The sequence below is a fragment of the Mytilus edulis genome, chromosome 9 (assembly GCF_963676685.1).
Source record: "Mytilus edulis chromosome 9, xbMytEdul2.2, whole genome shotgun sequence".
Lineage (NCBI taxonomy): Eukaryota > Metazoa > Mollusca > Bivalvia > Mytilida > Mytilidae > Mytilus > Mytilus edulis.
This window is the reverse complement of record NC_092352.1, coordinates 19178390-19196013: the sequence shown is the minus strand read 5'-3', so window position 1 is coordinate 19196013 and position 17624 is coordinate 19178390. Positions and strand designations below refer to the sequence as shown.

The following is a 17624-nucleotide window of genomic DNA, read 5'->3' as shown; positions in this document are numbered from 1 at the left end:
TATGTAGTCAATCTGTGATCTAGATGTTCCTTGAAAGTATGTGTGATCAGTGGGGTAGTTTGCTGGAAGTTCCCTTCCATTTTCTTTACAAAATTGTTTGAACAGTTCATCTTGGGATTCCTTGTAAAGTCTAACAAATGAGTCGTTAAAGTCCCCTGCTATAATAATTGAGTGAATTTCTTGATACTTTGAAAATTTCTTTAAGAGTGTCTAAGGCTGCACTATAACCATCGTGTCCACTATCAGTACCTCTAAAAGGAAGATATTCTTTAATAAGTAGGATTTCCAGTTGTAGAAATGTCAATAGCTTGAACTCTGTTGTTTCCGTCTAAAGATTAAGAAAACATTGAAGACATGGATTTTCTGTACACGATTGCGATACCACCATGTCCTCTAGGTCGACCAATTGGGGACATTGGTTCATCATCATCAATATGTCTTGAGAAGGTGAGAAAGTCTGAATGATGTTGTTTCAGTTGTTCTTTTTCATAATTAAAAAGCCAGTGTTCTTCTAAAAGTATGATGCCGTGTTTATCTAGTTCACAAAAGTAATTTTTGAAGCCTTTAATGTTGAAGGAGAAGATACGTAGTGGGCTTTTCCAAGGTTACATCATAAGATTCACAGAGAGTGCTATATCTGGATCTAGGAGAGTCTAAAAAAGAAGATCCATTTTTTTTAGCCTACTGTGAACAGGATGATTTGGATGCGGTTGAACAGCTTTCGGATAATTTTCTGGATTCTTTGTTTCCTTCATATATTTAACAGCAAAACAGTTTTTACTTTTAGTAGCAGATGAGTTGTTTGATAGGATGAACTTTGTTTTGATGAGAATTATGCGGTAAGTTTGAAACTGTACCTGCGCTTCCTCCATAACATTTTCTATGCGGACAGCAAAACTGTTTTTACTATCTTTGTCCATTTTTTATATTTATCTTCATGAACTTTAATTTTCAAGTATTCTCTGACAGCAAAACTGTTTTTTCTATCATTGCTCAGTGTGTTACTTACATCTCCAGTAACTTTTAAGTTTCTGACACGTTTGATTCAACATTGCCTTTTCCTTGATTCCTGTATGATTGGTTAAACAAAACTTGTTGAGAAGATGTTTGGTCGACAGCAATACAGTTATTACTATCAGGTCGGTAATTGAGTTACAAAGTTCACTTGGTAGAGGATTGAACATTTATCTATCTATTCATAGCAACGATTTAGGTAATGCTGATTCATTTGAAGATTTTGTCTTGCTGCTCATTTTTGTTTTCAAGACATTAAAAGGAAAAAACTTTTTACATTTAGGGTCTATTTTAACCATAACAGCCATCTTGGTTGGCAGGTAGGGACATCAAACACATTTTTAAATATCCATATCCCAATGATAATTGAAGCCAAGTTCGATTAAATTTGGCAGAACATTTTTCTAAAAATTCATAATTAAAGCATAAAAAGGCATCCTTTGTATGTAACTTTTCCCTCAATTGTTTTATCCCTATCGTAAATCATAATGTTTACTGAAATTAGATAAGTTGCCGCAACAAGTACACATAATGCCAAATGAGAAATGCAGACTTTCAATTAAGGGACCAATGGAATAACACAATCAAGAAAGGGAAATATACAATAGGAAGGGAAACAGCTTTCATTATTTTGGGTATGAAGATTAAAATGGGAAATGTTAAAATTAATGTCACAAAAGGATATTAATCAGTTGGTCTAAATTTTATTTTACAATTAATGTCCCCACTTAACTTACTAGTATAAGACAAACTTATATAATATTTTGTAATTATGGCTCATTTATACCAATGATTCCTGGTGGCATAGTTAAATCTCTTTACTTATATTAAGGTATGATTCATTTCTGCTAAGATTTTGACAGTAACATCATCTTTTGAATAATATTTTTTCAGTTACTAAGACCTTGATCTTATAAGTGTCTCTAAAACATTTCCTCTTATTACATATACCTGACCACATGTGTAGTGTTGCACAAATTTTTTACTTTTTTCAAAACTTTCTGACACCAACATCAATAATTAGACCTTTCTCTCATTATATGTGTTCATATATCCAAGAAAAGTTGCAAACTCATATCTAGTTTTCAATTTAGAATCTGGATACAAACCAAGCTCAGTCTAGTATGAGTAACTAATACCTCGTCATTTAAGGAATTGACCTCAAATTACCCTACCGTATCTTCCACTCACTTTATATGACCATATATCCAAATAAAATTGTAATAATTATTCAATATTTATGCGATAGAGCATTCAGAAACCTCTTTTCCACACAAATATCAGTCTATTCAGTTATAACAACCTTGACTTACATGCTGATGTCAAATTAATGGATTTTCCCCTTATGATATGTGACCATACATCTGACTAAAACTGTATTCCAATATCAAGTAAAGCATTTTGAAACCAAAATGACTAATAGACTGACAGACTGAATGAGAAACTGGTAAAAAAACCATGTGCCCCATCACTACTTTAAAGCATTGGGTCAAACAATTTGGGTGTTGGTGTCCATTTTTATAATAATCTTCCACAAGATAAACAAGACCACTAATTTCAAGTTGAATTTTTATCTTACTCAATGGTTAAAAGTCTGCATAATTTCCCTTGACAGGATTTTCTGAATGCTCTAAAACTATTTGTCTACATTTCTATTTTGATAATGGTGCTAGCTTGTTTGTTGACAAATAAGATTTTTCATGACAGTTTTGTCATCATTTTTATTACTAATTATGGCTTACTTTGATAAAAAGAGATTTGATTTTATTTAAATTTTTCCAAACAATGAAAAAAAAAGAAGAATGTAGGGAAATTGTATATGAGCATTCCTTTTAAAACAATTAGGATATTTCCATATTTTCATCATTTCCTATTTTAAAAGCAACAAGATTGTATATTCTTTTTACACATCTTATTAAACTGTTAACTTTATTCAAAGATAAGTTCATGCGTCTATCCACCCTTGTTCTTTACAAAATACAACATATCTAGACATGTTTATTTTTTAATAATTTTTTTCAAACTTAACATTATGCTATTTTGTTTTTTTTCTCTCACTTTTGATGACAATGTAACTGAACAATCATTTTAATCATGTATCATCTCACAGAACCGGCACTTCCATATGAATTGTTCCAGTCTATATACAAATCTAGATCTTTGTTGGATACACTGGCTTTCACTTGTGGTAAAGCATCCTCAAAATCCTCAAATTTGATTGGTCTAACCTTTCAATAAAACAAACATAACTATAAATATGGATGATGTTAAAAACATTTGGAAGCTGTTTTAGTACTTTGTTAATTCAACTCATAAGAGCCTGAATCTATAGACATTTAGGTGTAAATTTTGTAAAATTTATTTTCAAGATATGGATGTCCTATTGAACCCAAGTTTTCTCTTATGGATTCAAATAAAGATTTTTTTTTTAATTTAGGGACTTGTTACAAAAGATGCCATGGCTTGTCAAAAGCTAACTTAACTACTGGGCCAGGTGAGCATAAAAAGGAAAATATGTCCTTGGGATAAAATGGACGATAGGGTCATTTAAATTAGCTTTAGCCCTCTTAAATTTTATGCAGGTGAACTTAATATATGGCTTACTTGTGTCCAATCCATTTTACTTTGAGTAAATAAAATATGTTTAAACTAACTTAACACAGTCAAACCTCATTGTGTCGAAGTCGAAGGGACCAGACAAAAGTATTCAACTCATCCGAGGTTCGACTCATCCGAGGTCAAGTGTGACGTCATATATTTGAAATGTATGAAATACCAATATGTGATTTCTGTAAACTAGATGCATGTTTATTGATCATTGTGCTTTTTTCGATGTGATAATATATGATTGTGTATTTATGTTCCGTATTTTTAAAGATTCAACACACAACATTCACAAATCAAATCAAGACACAAATATTTACAAAGGTCAGTCATTATAAATTATGGAATCACTTGCTAAAATATTTTCATAACTAATCTTTAAATAATGTGAACAGGGTTCATAGATTAAAAAGACCGACTCATAATAATTAATGAAATATTTTAGTCCTTAATTATTGCTCTTATTCTAATGGTTAATTTAATCTTAAAAAAAAGTCCTTTCAATTTTATACCAAGTGAAATAGGTTCAGCACATTCAAGTTCCGCTTGGACGATCAACAAAGGTGTTGATTAGCGGTCATCATAAACATGTCATTTTAACTGTTTTACAAACAAGTATGTTTACACAGCTTTAATCACTTATGGAATTCACACACCTTTAATCACTTATGGAAATGAATAGGTTAAACAAGAAAAACATCAGTTATGAATTTTATTTTTAAAGTTTTTATTTCTTTCGATAATTTTTTTTAATTTTGAACTTAGGGTCAATTTACATCCATTTTTCATCCACAGGACTTAAGAATTACCTCGACTTAACCAAGAATTTGAATCATCCGAGTTTCGACTCATCAGAGGTTTAAATGCATTGATCAATCGGGAATTATGCAAGGACCGAGAAATTACTTCGACTCATCCCAGTTTTTGACACAACCGAGTTCGACACAACGAGGTTCGACTGTATATGTCATTATGCTTATATCTTATTTAATGGATTCATAAATGTAATAAAAATAAATAAGTAAAAAATGGAGAAATTTTTTTTGTAGAAACACATTCTCAGAGAAAACACAAAAGAAACTAGGGGGTCATCATTCTTGTCTGCTTGTTACATAACAAATTCTATCTGTATAATATTCAGCAATTTTCTTTATTAAAGAAGAGGACTTGGTATTGGACAAACAACTCAGGAGTTTGCATGTTTTGCCTGTTCGGCCCACTGCAAGACTGGCCCATAGAATGGTTATGTTGGGCATGGTGGGAGGGCAGTTATTGTTTGCAGGCAGGGAAATGATTATATCTACATTGTGTAACCAACAACTTTTACAGATTTCACCTCACATCAAATTTTCAAAGGAATATTACACACATAAAGAATTTATGCATCTGTCCCATTAAAGTTTTATAAGTTTTTTTCAAAGATTGCAAGCTCAGTTATTTTTTTTTTATTTAACAAGATGATAACAATTTTGTGCAATCATGTGTATTTTAGTTTTTAACTCAGATCTCTGAAAAGGAGTAAGTTCGGTAAGTGCCATATTTGGCCCCAATTATAAAGTTCATGGTTACAAGACAATAATTGTTTTAAGTTGCCTTAAAGACATGTGAAAAAGTTAAACAGAGCTGTTTTTAGCAAAGTTTAATTCTAACACAACGATTTTTACATTCCAAAATGGTCAAGATAAGGGATTTTGGTGAAATTTGACAAAATCAGTGGGATTTCAACCAAATAAAGGACCAGGAAACATAGAGCGCAGGCGTCGACAAGCTTAATATTCAAATAAGACATATTAAATGTCTTCACAAACATTATTTTAAAAGATCTTTGTTGTCGACGTATGCGCTCTATGTTTCCTGTCAAATAATCTTTGGAAATTTACCCATTTTCATTGATTTTTTCGTGAAAAATAAATATGAGTACAACTTGTGACGTCATAATGAAACGCAGAAACGTAAAATTTTAAACAAAATGGCTTATATCCTATCTAGTCAATGTATTAGCTATAATTTATCGTGATATTGGTCAATAAATCCGAATTTGAAATTTACGCTAAAAAAGTGGGCCATTTTAGGACCTTATCGAACATACTCCTTTTGAAGAAAGATTATTCACATACTGAAGGTGTGCACCTGCTACACTCAAATTGTTTGTGAAGATTTTCCCACTTTCCAGACTTGGGATATAAGTAATTTTTTAGCCAATTTTATTTCTATGCAAATAGCATCCACAAATCAAAGTGCTATTTTAAATTGACATGAAATAATGTACCCTGCACTTGAAACTGTTCACATGGAAGTATGTACAGTGAATAGTATGCATGAATCTTTTACAAGAATATGTATCTTGAATATCAACTGATAGTCTTTTCTTATTCTTTAATCTAAAAATAAATATTACTTTACTGCTGTGTATGAAACTTGATTAACATTTCTTCCTTTTATCAAGATTGATAACTGCTATTTATCAGTGAAAATCACGAAAGGTTCTTATGTAAAATTTTACCTGATCAGCTGATATGGATTCAATTTCACCAAAATCCATCGATCTGATTGGACCTAATGCTGCTTCTCTACATAGATTAGCCATGTCAGCTCCTGAGTAACCTAAAACATTAAATTGCCATATGTTATCCATGTCAACTCCAGAGCAATTTGGACCCCACTTGCTTTTCTTTGAGTTATTTACAATTTTTATTGTTTTAATATGTTTAATGACCCATTAGCTGAGTTTCTTTAAAATCTTTCAAAATTATAGCTTGTATATTTTTTAATATTTTACTGCCCTTTGCCAATATATAGTAAAAGCAGCTTCACTGAATACATTCATATTTTATATCAGGGGAGATAATAACAAGCACATAATTTTGAATTATCTCCCCTGATGCTATAGATTATGCATTTTATATATTTTTGAGGATGAGTGAATCAAGTGAGTGGGTGTGTTTGTATGCTTTATTATTTTGCACTTATTGTTTTAGGGAAGGTTAACTTTCTGGTAGTAAGACTTGTCACGGCCAGGCTGGGAAACTAGATAGGCAAATGCTCACATTAAATCTGTACCGATACAGTGTGTTAAATGTCTTCCTTTTTACACCATAACCCATGGTAGTGCTCCTACTAAAGGAGGAAGATACAGAACATACAGTTATTCCTCTGTGTTGCTTTGCCAAAGGGATACATGAAAAGTCTTTCTTGGAAAACTAAAATTTTTATCATGTATTGATTTAAAACTAAGCTTACGAGTACCAATAATATAAAATTTCTGTTCAAAATTTTAATTTGAAACAGAATGATGCAATGTGAATATCAAATTAGAATTTGTGTTTAATGGAATGAATATTCAATATCAATAACGAGATACAGATGTAGTTCTTTGTACTGACTAGTCTAATTGATTAGTATATAAATATTTAATAACAAACCATCAGTTTTCTGACAGATAAAATCTAGTTCCTGATCAGACATATGATACTTCTGTTGTGACAACAAATTAAGCACAATCTGTTTCCTAGCTGCACTCTCTGGTAATGGGATGTACAAACGTTTTACAAATCTACGTCTAGCCGCTTCATCTATCTCCTGGGGTCTGAAATACATTTAGAAATAACAAATGTTTTGTCAAAATAAATTAATGAATTTACATTGGTTTAAATAAACAAATTCTGACATTATGGTGTGCTTTTTGCAACTTTCAATTCTCTGGTGTCCCTCTTCAAAATGCAATTAATATCAATTTGTTATTCTTCAACAAGCTGTATGATTACTATTTAAAAACAATCTGTATATTTTTTTTGTAAAATCTAGAACTTTGTCTGAGAATAGTACATACCTTTTCAGGAATAGTACTTCCCTTCTCAGGAGTCTAAATAACAGACTACAGCATACAGCAATCACAGTACCATATCACTCATAGATTAAAATCAAATAGTTCTGAATTTTATGAAATGTTTTAAATAAGAGAAAATATGTCAGTCTAACACCTCTTGGCAACTTTTGTTTAAACCCTAATTAGATGCATATGTCATACCTGTTAGTTGCACCTATCACAAGTATCCTGTCTTCTGAAAGAGTTGCAGCACCATCCTACAATAGTTTTACCATTTTTAAAATTATAAAAAATATAGAACTTAATAGCCAATAGATATTCCAGCAAATTAATAAAATTAGTATGAAGGGAACTGTTTTCCAGACATAAGGTCTTTCAAAGACATAAGGTCAATTTTTTCCTAATTATTTTTAAGTAATATTTATTATTCAAATTCAGTAAAACAAGGCTTAAAACTAGGTATTATAACACTCTTACAAATAATAAAATTTTAACCATCAATGGTACTATTTTAGGAACGCATGTGACTATTTATATTAATGTCCATATAAGGAAACTCTACTTATTAAAGCCATAATGAAAGGATGGTTATTATTAAAATTAGAAATACTTATTATTTGTTTAATATCATATAAAACCTTTTAAAGTCAAGTAACAAACTTTGATTATGTTTATTTAGAGTAGGAAGTCATGACAAGTTATACTGTAAATTCATTATTATTTGTTGGATACCAATTTGCGTGGGTTTCGTGGGTACAGGCAAATGTTCAACAAATGATAAATTTTCTAAAGTCTCTTTGTATGCAGAGATTGGCAAAACAACAAAATCATATACCCACGAAAGTACAAGTTTTCCAAGTCAAAGGAAATTGATACCATTGGAAATAAATGAATCCACAGTTATGGCTTTTGCAAATTGGTGTGGACCACTTTCAAAATTTTTGTATCACTATCACATAAGTAATAAAGTATCTACTTATTCAACTTTCACCATATGCAAGGCAAATAGATTACCAATTGAACGAGGAATTCTGTTTTAATTTTTCTGGAAGCTTCATGTTCTCCATCAGATCTCTGGGATAATAAAGAATCTATTTCATCTATAAATACTACAGCTGGTTGGTGTACTCTGGCTACTGCAAACAAAGCTCTTACCATCTTCTCACCTTCTCCTACCTAAGAATATAGAAAATCTATTAATAGTCAAATCTGAAATAAGAAATCTATAAATACTACAGCTGGTTGGTGCACTCTGGCTACTGCAAACAAAGCTCTTACCATCTTCTCACCTTCTCCTACCTAAGAATATAGAAAATCTATTAATAGTCAAATCTGAAATAAGAAATCTATAAATACTACAGCTGGTTGGTGTACCCTGGCTACTGCAAACAAAGCTCTTACCATCTTCTCACCTTCTCCTACCTAAGAATATAGAAAATGTATTAATAATCAAATCTGAAATAAGACAATCTATAAATACTACAGCTGGTTGGTGTTCCCTGGCTTTTAAAAACACATTTTTCACCAGTTTTGATGTTTTTCCACCTAGATGGCTTACTTGATATTCTTGCTGATAAAATCAGTATCAAAAACATAAAATCAAAGCGCTGTAAGCGCTGAAGGCAGTTAACCAAAAACCATTTAAGGCAAACATTATAATGAAAACTGTGGCAATGTTGCTTCAATTTTTTTTTTTAAATTTAAAAGAACAGACATTAAACATTCATATATCGTACATTTATGTTTATCTCATCCATTTAAGGCAAATAATTCATATGTTATCAAGGTTTTCAAAAGTAATGCATATAAAAATGTAAATCTTTAATGGTAAGTCTGCAGTGGTACAAGTTCGCAATGATTGCAGTTGTTCTAGTTGGTAGTTAATATTGGTATTAGTTGACTGTTAATAGTACAAGTTGACTTAGTAAGAGCTTATAATAGTATGAATGGACTTGCTTCCCTAGAAAGAAAACTGAGTTTGTGTTCTAAAGTACAAAATTTATGAGACACAAATCAGACAAATGTTTACTACTACAGGGATCAAAGGTGAGGTCTGACTGACCTGCCCACAGTAAATGTAAATGACCCCCACCTTCATCCCAAGTCCATAATGTTTAAGTTTGGAATAAAATGACAGGTGATTATAAAACAGTTGGTCAAACATTCTTTGGGTTGAAAGATTTATATGTTTTTTTTAAAATGAGTCATAAATGAAAATCTTTATAGGACCACAAATAATTCAAAATATAATTAAGCTAAATTCTTTAAACCTACTCATTTTTTGCATCAATAAAATTTTATAATAAACAATAAATTATTGTAACAGGATGCTGTTACAAAGTCTCCCATAATTTTTCATTCCCATGGTCACCTGACATTGGGCAAAGTCTAGTACACATTGGACAGTTAGGTCTAGTAAAGTGTTATGCATATGTAACGCCTAGGAGATTGACCTTGTATTTCATTCAAATCTTTTTGAAATGACGACAAGGAATAAATATGGTTTGGGAGTTGGTATCTCAACCATTTACAAGTTCTCAAACACACACAGGAGGGGTGGGGTAACCCTAGGGACAACTCCTATATTTTATTTTATTTTTTATATTGCCCCATACATGAATATATATGGTTTAAGGGTGGGGATCTTGACCGTTTTCAAGTTCTCAAACAGGAGGGGCCGGGTACCCTGAGGACTTCCCCTACATTTTATTTAGATTTGTTATATTGATCCATACTTGAATATATATTGTTTAGGGGTGGGGATTTCATCTGTTTCCAAGTTATCAAACAGGAGGGGGTAGGGTGACCACAGGGACTCCCCCAATATTTCATTTGATTTGTTATATTGTCCCATACATGAATGTATATGGTTTAGGGGTGGGGATCTCAACTGTTTCGAAGTTCTCAGACAGGAGGGAGTGGGGTGACCCCCAGGGACTCCCCCTATATTTCATTTGATTTGTTATATTGTCCCATACATGAATATATATGGTTTAGGGGTGGGGATCCCGACCGTTTCCAAGTTCTCAGACAGGAGGGGGTGGGGTGACTCCAGGGACTTCTCCTATATTTCATTCGATTTATTATATTGTCAAATAACTGAATATATATGGTTAAGGGGTGGGGATCTCAACCGTTTCAAAGTTCACAAACATGAGGGGTGGGGTGAACCCAGGAACTCCCCCTATACTTCATTTGATTAGTAATATTGACCCATACATGAATAAATATGGTTTAGGGGTGGGGATCCCGACTGTGTCCAAGTTCTCAAACATGGGGAAGGGGTTTGACTTCAGGGAATCCCCCTATTTTTCATTTGATTTGTTATATTGACCCATTACTGAAGACCATGTGTGTCTATCACTTACTGTTTTCAAATAAGTCATTTGGAAATTTAATAAAAAAAAAACATTGGGTTCTACAGTAAATCACTCCCTTCTTTAGACCCCTTAAAATACCCCAAAATAGACCTCATTGCACCAATGTAAGATTGATGGCTCCGCTAGCCATGATAGTCTAACATATTATGTAACCCTACGTAAATCTGACAGACAGTCAGTGTTGTTTTCTAAAACGGTCCGACTTGTCCTGATTTCAAAAATCATCCCATCAACGTCGATTTTCTTTGTTATTCTATCGATCTTAAATAATAACAAGTGTAAACATTGTATGTTGGTGCATTACTCACTTGACAAGGTAATTTTATATGTGAAAACGGAGTAATTTAAAAGAATGAAATTCAAATCTGAATATACAATTTATTAACACCCATCTCAAATAAAAGGAATATCATGATTAACAATAATAACCTGTCTATCATCAGAATCCTCCAAATTTCACTTCAAAGGTACGTAAATTTTTCTCTTCTAATTTGAAATTGCTGCAGGCCAACTTACATTTATTAATAAGTAATAACTTATAAATAGACTACTGACGTATTTAATATGTATCGACGATAAACAATATTCCTACGACTTTTACCATTTGGGAAATCTAAACTACTTGTCTTTAGAGATTTTCGCAGATTAAATATTTCATACAATTGTTCTTTGACACCTTAGCCAAAATCACAGGCGATAATAAACTATATAAGGATTCCTAATGAGCACTACTTCCTATGTGCAACTTCAAAACTTTTGGGTGATTCGACGATCATTTAAGGTTTTTCTGGTTATTTTTTTGTAATCAAGAAATAAAAGTATGAAAAAAGTGTTCAATTAGTTAATATATATAACATAGTAGTCCGCTAGATAATAACAAAGGCACGTAACTCAGCATTTATTGGGTAGAACACAAATCTAGGGTGCTCGCATAATGCAGCTTAACTGCATAAATCAAAGCGCGAAAGCGCTGTAAAGGCAGTTAATTACAGGTTGTGTGTATTTCTAGTCCAGTTATATCATTATCTTTCATAGAACAGAGGTGGTTTGCAGAATTTAAGATTTAGAGTTCTTTTGTACCTAGTTCACCTATATCTATAGTCTACTGTTTACAGTATATTTTCTGTGCCTCGCCATGAAATGCATTTTTAGCCATGGCCTTGTCAGTTTGCTTTAAATTTATGAGTTTGACTGTCCCTTTGGTGTCTTTCGTCCCTCTTCTTTAGACATATAAGAACTTTTCCTTTTCAATATAAATAGACTATTTTTAATTATTGATTGTATACGCATATTCTATGACTCCCATAAAAAATAGTTCACAAAGATTGACTAGTCTCTGTACTGTGTATAGCAAGAACATCAAGTAACATAATGGTAAATGTACATAGTAACACATCAACTTTTTTGATGACCATACCTGCCAACTGTCAGTATTTGCAGAGTATTTCCCCCATCGAGCTCGAGGCTCCCAAATGGAAATTTTGTAAGAGCAATTTTGTCGACTATTTTAAAGAAAACAATTAATTCAACAATGGCAATGAGCTTGTTTATGCACGAAGAAGCCAAAAACCACATTAGAATATATTTGAAGGGAATCCATGACAAATCGCCCCATTAGCAAATAGCCCCACTTTTTCACTAACTCGCCCCACTTTAAAAAAAAACTGCCCCAACCTGGATAACCAAATCGCCCCACTTGTGAAATGTGTTATATCCCTTAATATTACTCCTGCCAACTTGCCCCACGTGCACCTAATAGAAAACGATAATATCTAGATAAATATATTATTAACCAGGAAGAATTTACTAATGCCAACTCGCCCCACTCATGTAAAAAGATGATATTCCGTTGTTTATAAGTTAAATTCCGTTAATATTACTCCTGCTAACTGGTCCCACCTAATGGAAATCGGTGAAATTTAGATAATTTAGAACATGTTTAACCCCGCCGCAATTTTGCGCCTGTCCCAAGTCAGGAGCCTCTGGCCTTTGTTAGTCTTGTATGATTTTAATTTTTAGTTTCTTGTGTATAATTCGGAGTTTAGTATGACGTCCATTATCACTGTACTATTATGCATATTTTAGGGGCCAGCTGAAGGACACCTACGGGTGCGGGAATTCTCGCTACATTGAAGACCCATTGGTTGCCTTCGGCTGTTGTTTGCTCTATGGTCGGGTGGTTGTCGCTTTGACATATTCACCATTTCCTTTCTCAATTTTATAAATATATTATTAACCAGGATGAATTTAGTAATGCCAACTCTCCCCACTTATGGAAAAAGATGTTATCCCGTTGAATATAAGTTAAATTCCTTATATTGCATTATGATACAATTAACAGGTTTCTTTTCAATTGTTATGCAAATAACTAAGCTTCAAAACTTAGTTATTCTTCAACAATACATTTTTTTTTTAGAATTATAATTTCAGTATATCAATAATAGTAATTAAATAAATTTTCGGTTTGTTTGTATTCTGTGTAGATTAGTTTTCATTAAAGTGGTGCGAGTTTTTATTTTTAATTATATATATATATATTAATCTAAATATTACAGTTTTTTTATAAGTAGGGCGGGTTGGCAGGAGTAATATTTAACATGATTTAACCAATTTCACATGTGGGGCGATTTGATAAATCAGTTTGTGGCGGTTTTTTTAAAAGTGGGCGATTAGCCAGTGGGGCGACTTGTCCTGCTTCCATTTGAAGGCCCCCTTGAAGGTTTTGTATGACTATATGAACCATCTTTCACGTAAAACCCCCATGTGCATTATGAAAAGTTGGCAGATATGTTTCTAACTCCAGGCAAAATCTACCGGTATGAATGAAAAAGAAGTTTTCAATTAAGGCTCTGTGGCCATAACAGCTGTCTCATTAGCATTTTAACCACTTCCCATATTTGCAATTAAAACAATAGAAGAAAATTATTCAACGCAAAAACAAAACTTACTTGTAAATATGAAATTCTCTTTACGGTATGAGTTTTTCTCATTGTTTGAGATTGTACAGTAGTACCTGTAACTGCTTATACCTATTTCTTATTCACTTTTGCTTGATAAACTCACTAAATATCATGTATATAATCTGATGTACAGTAGTTGTCGTTTGTTTATGTAATATATTCGTGTTTCTTGTTTCTCGTTTTGTTTATATAGATTAGACCGTTGGTTTTCCCGTTTGAATGGTTTTACACTAGTAATTTTGGGGCCCTTTATAGCTTGTTGTTCGGTGTGAGCCAAGGCTCCGTGTTGAAGGCCGTACTTTAACCTATAATGGTTTACTTTTTAAATTGTTATTTGTATGGAGAGTTGTCTCATTGGCACTCACTCCACATCTTCCTATATCTATTGTACCACATCTCCTTATTTTTATATGCATTCCAATAACATGAACAATTGTAATTCAATTCTATATACCAAAGCAAAATGAACTGCACCACTTTCATTCACTAGTATGCATCTTTTGGCAAAATACAAGTTCTTAAATGACACAAGATATATTTATTGATAAAAAAATAAAATTTAGTATACAACTCTTTAACAGTAGAGAGTCTTATAACAACAACACTTTAGGGACTGCTGCAGAAAATTTATTGATCGACATGTTTCGGTGCCTAGGGCACCGTCATCAGGATAAAAACAATACATAAAATCATGCTGAAGTAAAAAATCGGGTTGTTAAAATTTAAACGTCACAATGTTACAATGGTAAGTAACGTTATTAATAGCAACGTACTGAAAGTGAAAGTGAAAGTTCATTGGAAGTATGTAAATAAACTATAAAAATAAATTAAAAATAAAATGTTTTTGTTGTGAAAATGTTTGTTAAAATTATTCTGCCAACATGTGTTTGTCCTCTTGCATCGTGGAAAGAATAATACAATAAGTTGTCAGGCTGTGTATATACTGTATAGGTTGTGTGGTCTGAATGTTCTGTTAACTTTCTTCCCCAAAATAGACGACATTTTATCAGCAATTCCGTACCATTTCGACTGGCTTCCCTTGGCCAGAGGTACTGCTTCCAATCGCGTCAGGAATGCTGTAAAATGTTTTGGTCGCCGAAAGTAAAGGACAAAGTATAAATATCACTAGTCTATGTTGAATTTTAACTATGTGTTCGTTCATCAAACTATCGGGTATGGCCAGTAATCTGTAAAAGTTGTTGTATCTCGAGGGTTGTATGTTTGATTAACATATTTTCGGGAGCATCAGATTGAATTTGAAGAATACGAAATCGGGTGCATTTAATTTCAAATGAATTCTGTTAGAGAGAAATAATTTCCTATCACTGTTCTTTTCCTCCTTAAGGCTCGTTTTGGGTTAAGATGGTCCGTAATTATCGATTTCTTTTCTTGTGGTTGATGGCAGCATTCTCGGAAGGTTCCTGTGGGTGCCTCAATAAAATATAACTTTGTTTACTCTGTGCGAATGGCTAGTATGATTAGCGCTGGTTGCAACGGCGGTTCCTTAAAAGGAATGCAGGGGTTCACGATAAAAAAATAAAATCAATTACAAACGAAAGTGAACCAACGCCTGGTGAGTCTGTAGTACGGTAGAGTCCATAAAGTGGATACCCGAGGGTATGCAGGGTCGTTATGATAAAAACATAAAATGTAGAGAGTCTTATAACAACAACACTTTAGGGACTGCTGCAGAAAATTTATTGATCGACATGTTTCGGTGCCTAGGGCACCGTCATCAGGATAAAAACAATACATAAAATCATGCTGAAGTAAAAAATCGGGTTGTTAAAATTTAAACGTCACAATGTTACAATGGTAAGTAACGTTATTAATAGCAACGTACTGAAAGTGAAAGTGAAAGTTCATTGGAAGTATGTAAATAAACTATAAAAATAAATTAAAAATAAAATGTTTTTGTTGTGAAAATGTTTGTTAAAATTATTCTGCCAACATGTGTTTGTCCTCTTGCATCGTGGAAAGAATAATACAATAAGTTGTCAGGCTGTGTATATACTGTATAGGTTGTGTGGTCTGAATGTTCTGTTAACTTTCTTCCCCAAAATAGACGACATTTTATCAGCAATTCCGTACCATTTCGACTGGCTACCCTTGGCCAGAGGTACTGCTTCCAATCGCGTCAGGAATGCTGTAAAATGTTTTGGTCGCCGAAAGTAAAGGACAAAGTATAAATATCACTAGTCTATGTTGAATTTTAACTATGTGTTCGTTCATCAAACTATCGGGTATGGCCAGTAATCTGTAAAAGTTGTTGTATCTCGAGGGTTGTATGTTTGATTAACATATTTTCGGGAGCATCAGATTGAATTTGAAGAATACGAAATCGGGTGCATTTAATTTCAAATGAATTCTGTTAGAGAGAAATAATTTCCTATCACTGTTCTTTTCCTCCTTAAGGCTCGTTTTGGGTTAAGATGGTCCGTAATTATCGATTTCTTTTCTTGTGGTTGATGGCAGCATTCTCGGAAGGTTCCTGTGGGTGCCTCAATAAAATATAACTTTGTTTACTCTGTGCGAATGGCTAGTATGATTAGCGCTGGTTGCAACGGCGGTTCCTTAAAAGGAATGCAGGGGTTCACGATAAAAAAATAAAATCAATTACAAACGAAAGTGAACCAACGCCTGGTGAGTCTGTAGTACGGTAGAGTCCATAAAGTGGATACCCGAGGGTATGCAGGGTCGTTATGATAAAAACATAAAATGTAGAGAGTCTTATAACAACAACACTTTAGGGACTGCTGCAGAAAATTTATTGATCGACATGTTTCGGTGCCTAGGGCACCGTCATCAGGATAAAAACAATACATAAAATCATGCTGAAGTACAGAGTAAACAAAGTTATATTTTATTGAGGCACCCACAGGAACCTTCCGAGAATGCTGCCATCAACCACAAGAAAAGAAATCGATAATTACGGACCATCTTAACCCAAAACGAGCCTTAAGGAGGAAAAGAACAGTGATAGGAAATTATTTCTCTCTAACAGAATTCATTTGAAATTAAATGCACCCGATTTCGTATTCTTCAAATTCAATCTGATGCTCCCGAAAATATGTTAATCAAACATACAACCCTCGAGATACAACAACTTTTACAGATTACTGGCCATACCCGATAGTTTGATGAACGAACACATAGTTAAAATTCAACATAGACTAGTGATATTTATACTTTGTCCTTTACTTTCGGCGACCAAAACATTTTACAGCATTCCTGACGCGATTGGAAGCAGTACCTCTGGCCAAGGGAAGCCAGTCGAAATGGTACGGAATTGCTGATAAAATGTCGTCTATTTTGGGGAAGAAAGTTAACAGAACATTCAGACCACACAACCTATACAGTATATACACAGCCTGACAACTTATTGTATTATTCTTTCCACGATGCAAGAGGACAAACACATGTTAGCAGAATAATTTTAACAAACATTTTCACAACAAAAACATTTTATTTTTATAGTTTATTTACATACTTCCAATGAACTTTCACTTTCACTTTCAGTACGTTGCTATTAATAACGTTACTTACCATTGTAACATTGTGACGTTTAAATTTTAACAACCCGATTTTTTACTTCAGCATGATTTTATGTATTGTTTTTATCCTGATGACGGTGCCCTAGGCACCGAAACATGTCGATCAATAAATTTTCTGCAGCAGTCCCTAAAGTGTTGTTGTTATAAGACTCTCTACATTTTATGTTTTTATCATAACGACCCTGCATACCCTCGGGTATCCACTTTATGGACTCTACCGTACTACAGACTCACCAGGCGTTGGTTCACTTTCGTTTGTAATTGATTTTATTTTTTTATCGTGAAC

General features: G+C 33.1%; 2 protein-coding genes across 2 annotated transcripts in view; one reads left to right on the top strand and one right to left on the bottom strand.

The window, feature by feature from the left end:
- LOC139487774 (28 kDa heat- and acid-stable phosphoprotein-like) overlaps positions 1 to 17624 on the top strand; it is a 327843-nt gene that overhangs the window by 51034 nt on the left and 259185 nt on the right. The gene's annotated exons all lie outside the window — the stretch shown is intronic.
- LOC139487769 (fidgetin-like protein 1) overlaps positions 2997 to 17624 on the bottom strand; it is a 34998-nt gene continuing 20370 nt past the window's right edge. Inside the window, exons 15-19 of the mRNA XM_071272842.1 lie at positions 8459 to 8620; positions 7646 to 7701; positions 7041 to 7204; positions 6122 to 6222; positions 2997 to 3242 (exon numbers count right to left, since the gene is read on the bottom strand). Coding sequence (XP_071128943.1) covers positions 3114 to 3242; positions 6122 to 6222; positions 7041 to 7204; positions 7646 to 7701; positions 8459 to 8620 — 612 coding nt within the window. The 3' untranslated portion in view covers positions 2997 to 3113. The remainder of the gene's footprint in view (positions 3243 to 6121; positions 6223 to 7040; positions 7205 to 7645; positions 7702 to 8458; positions 8621 to 17624) is intronic.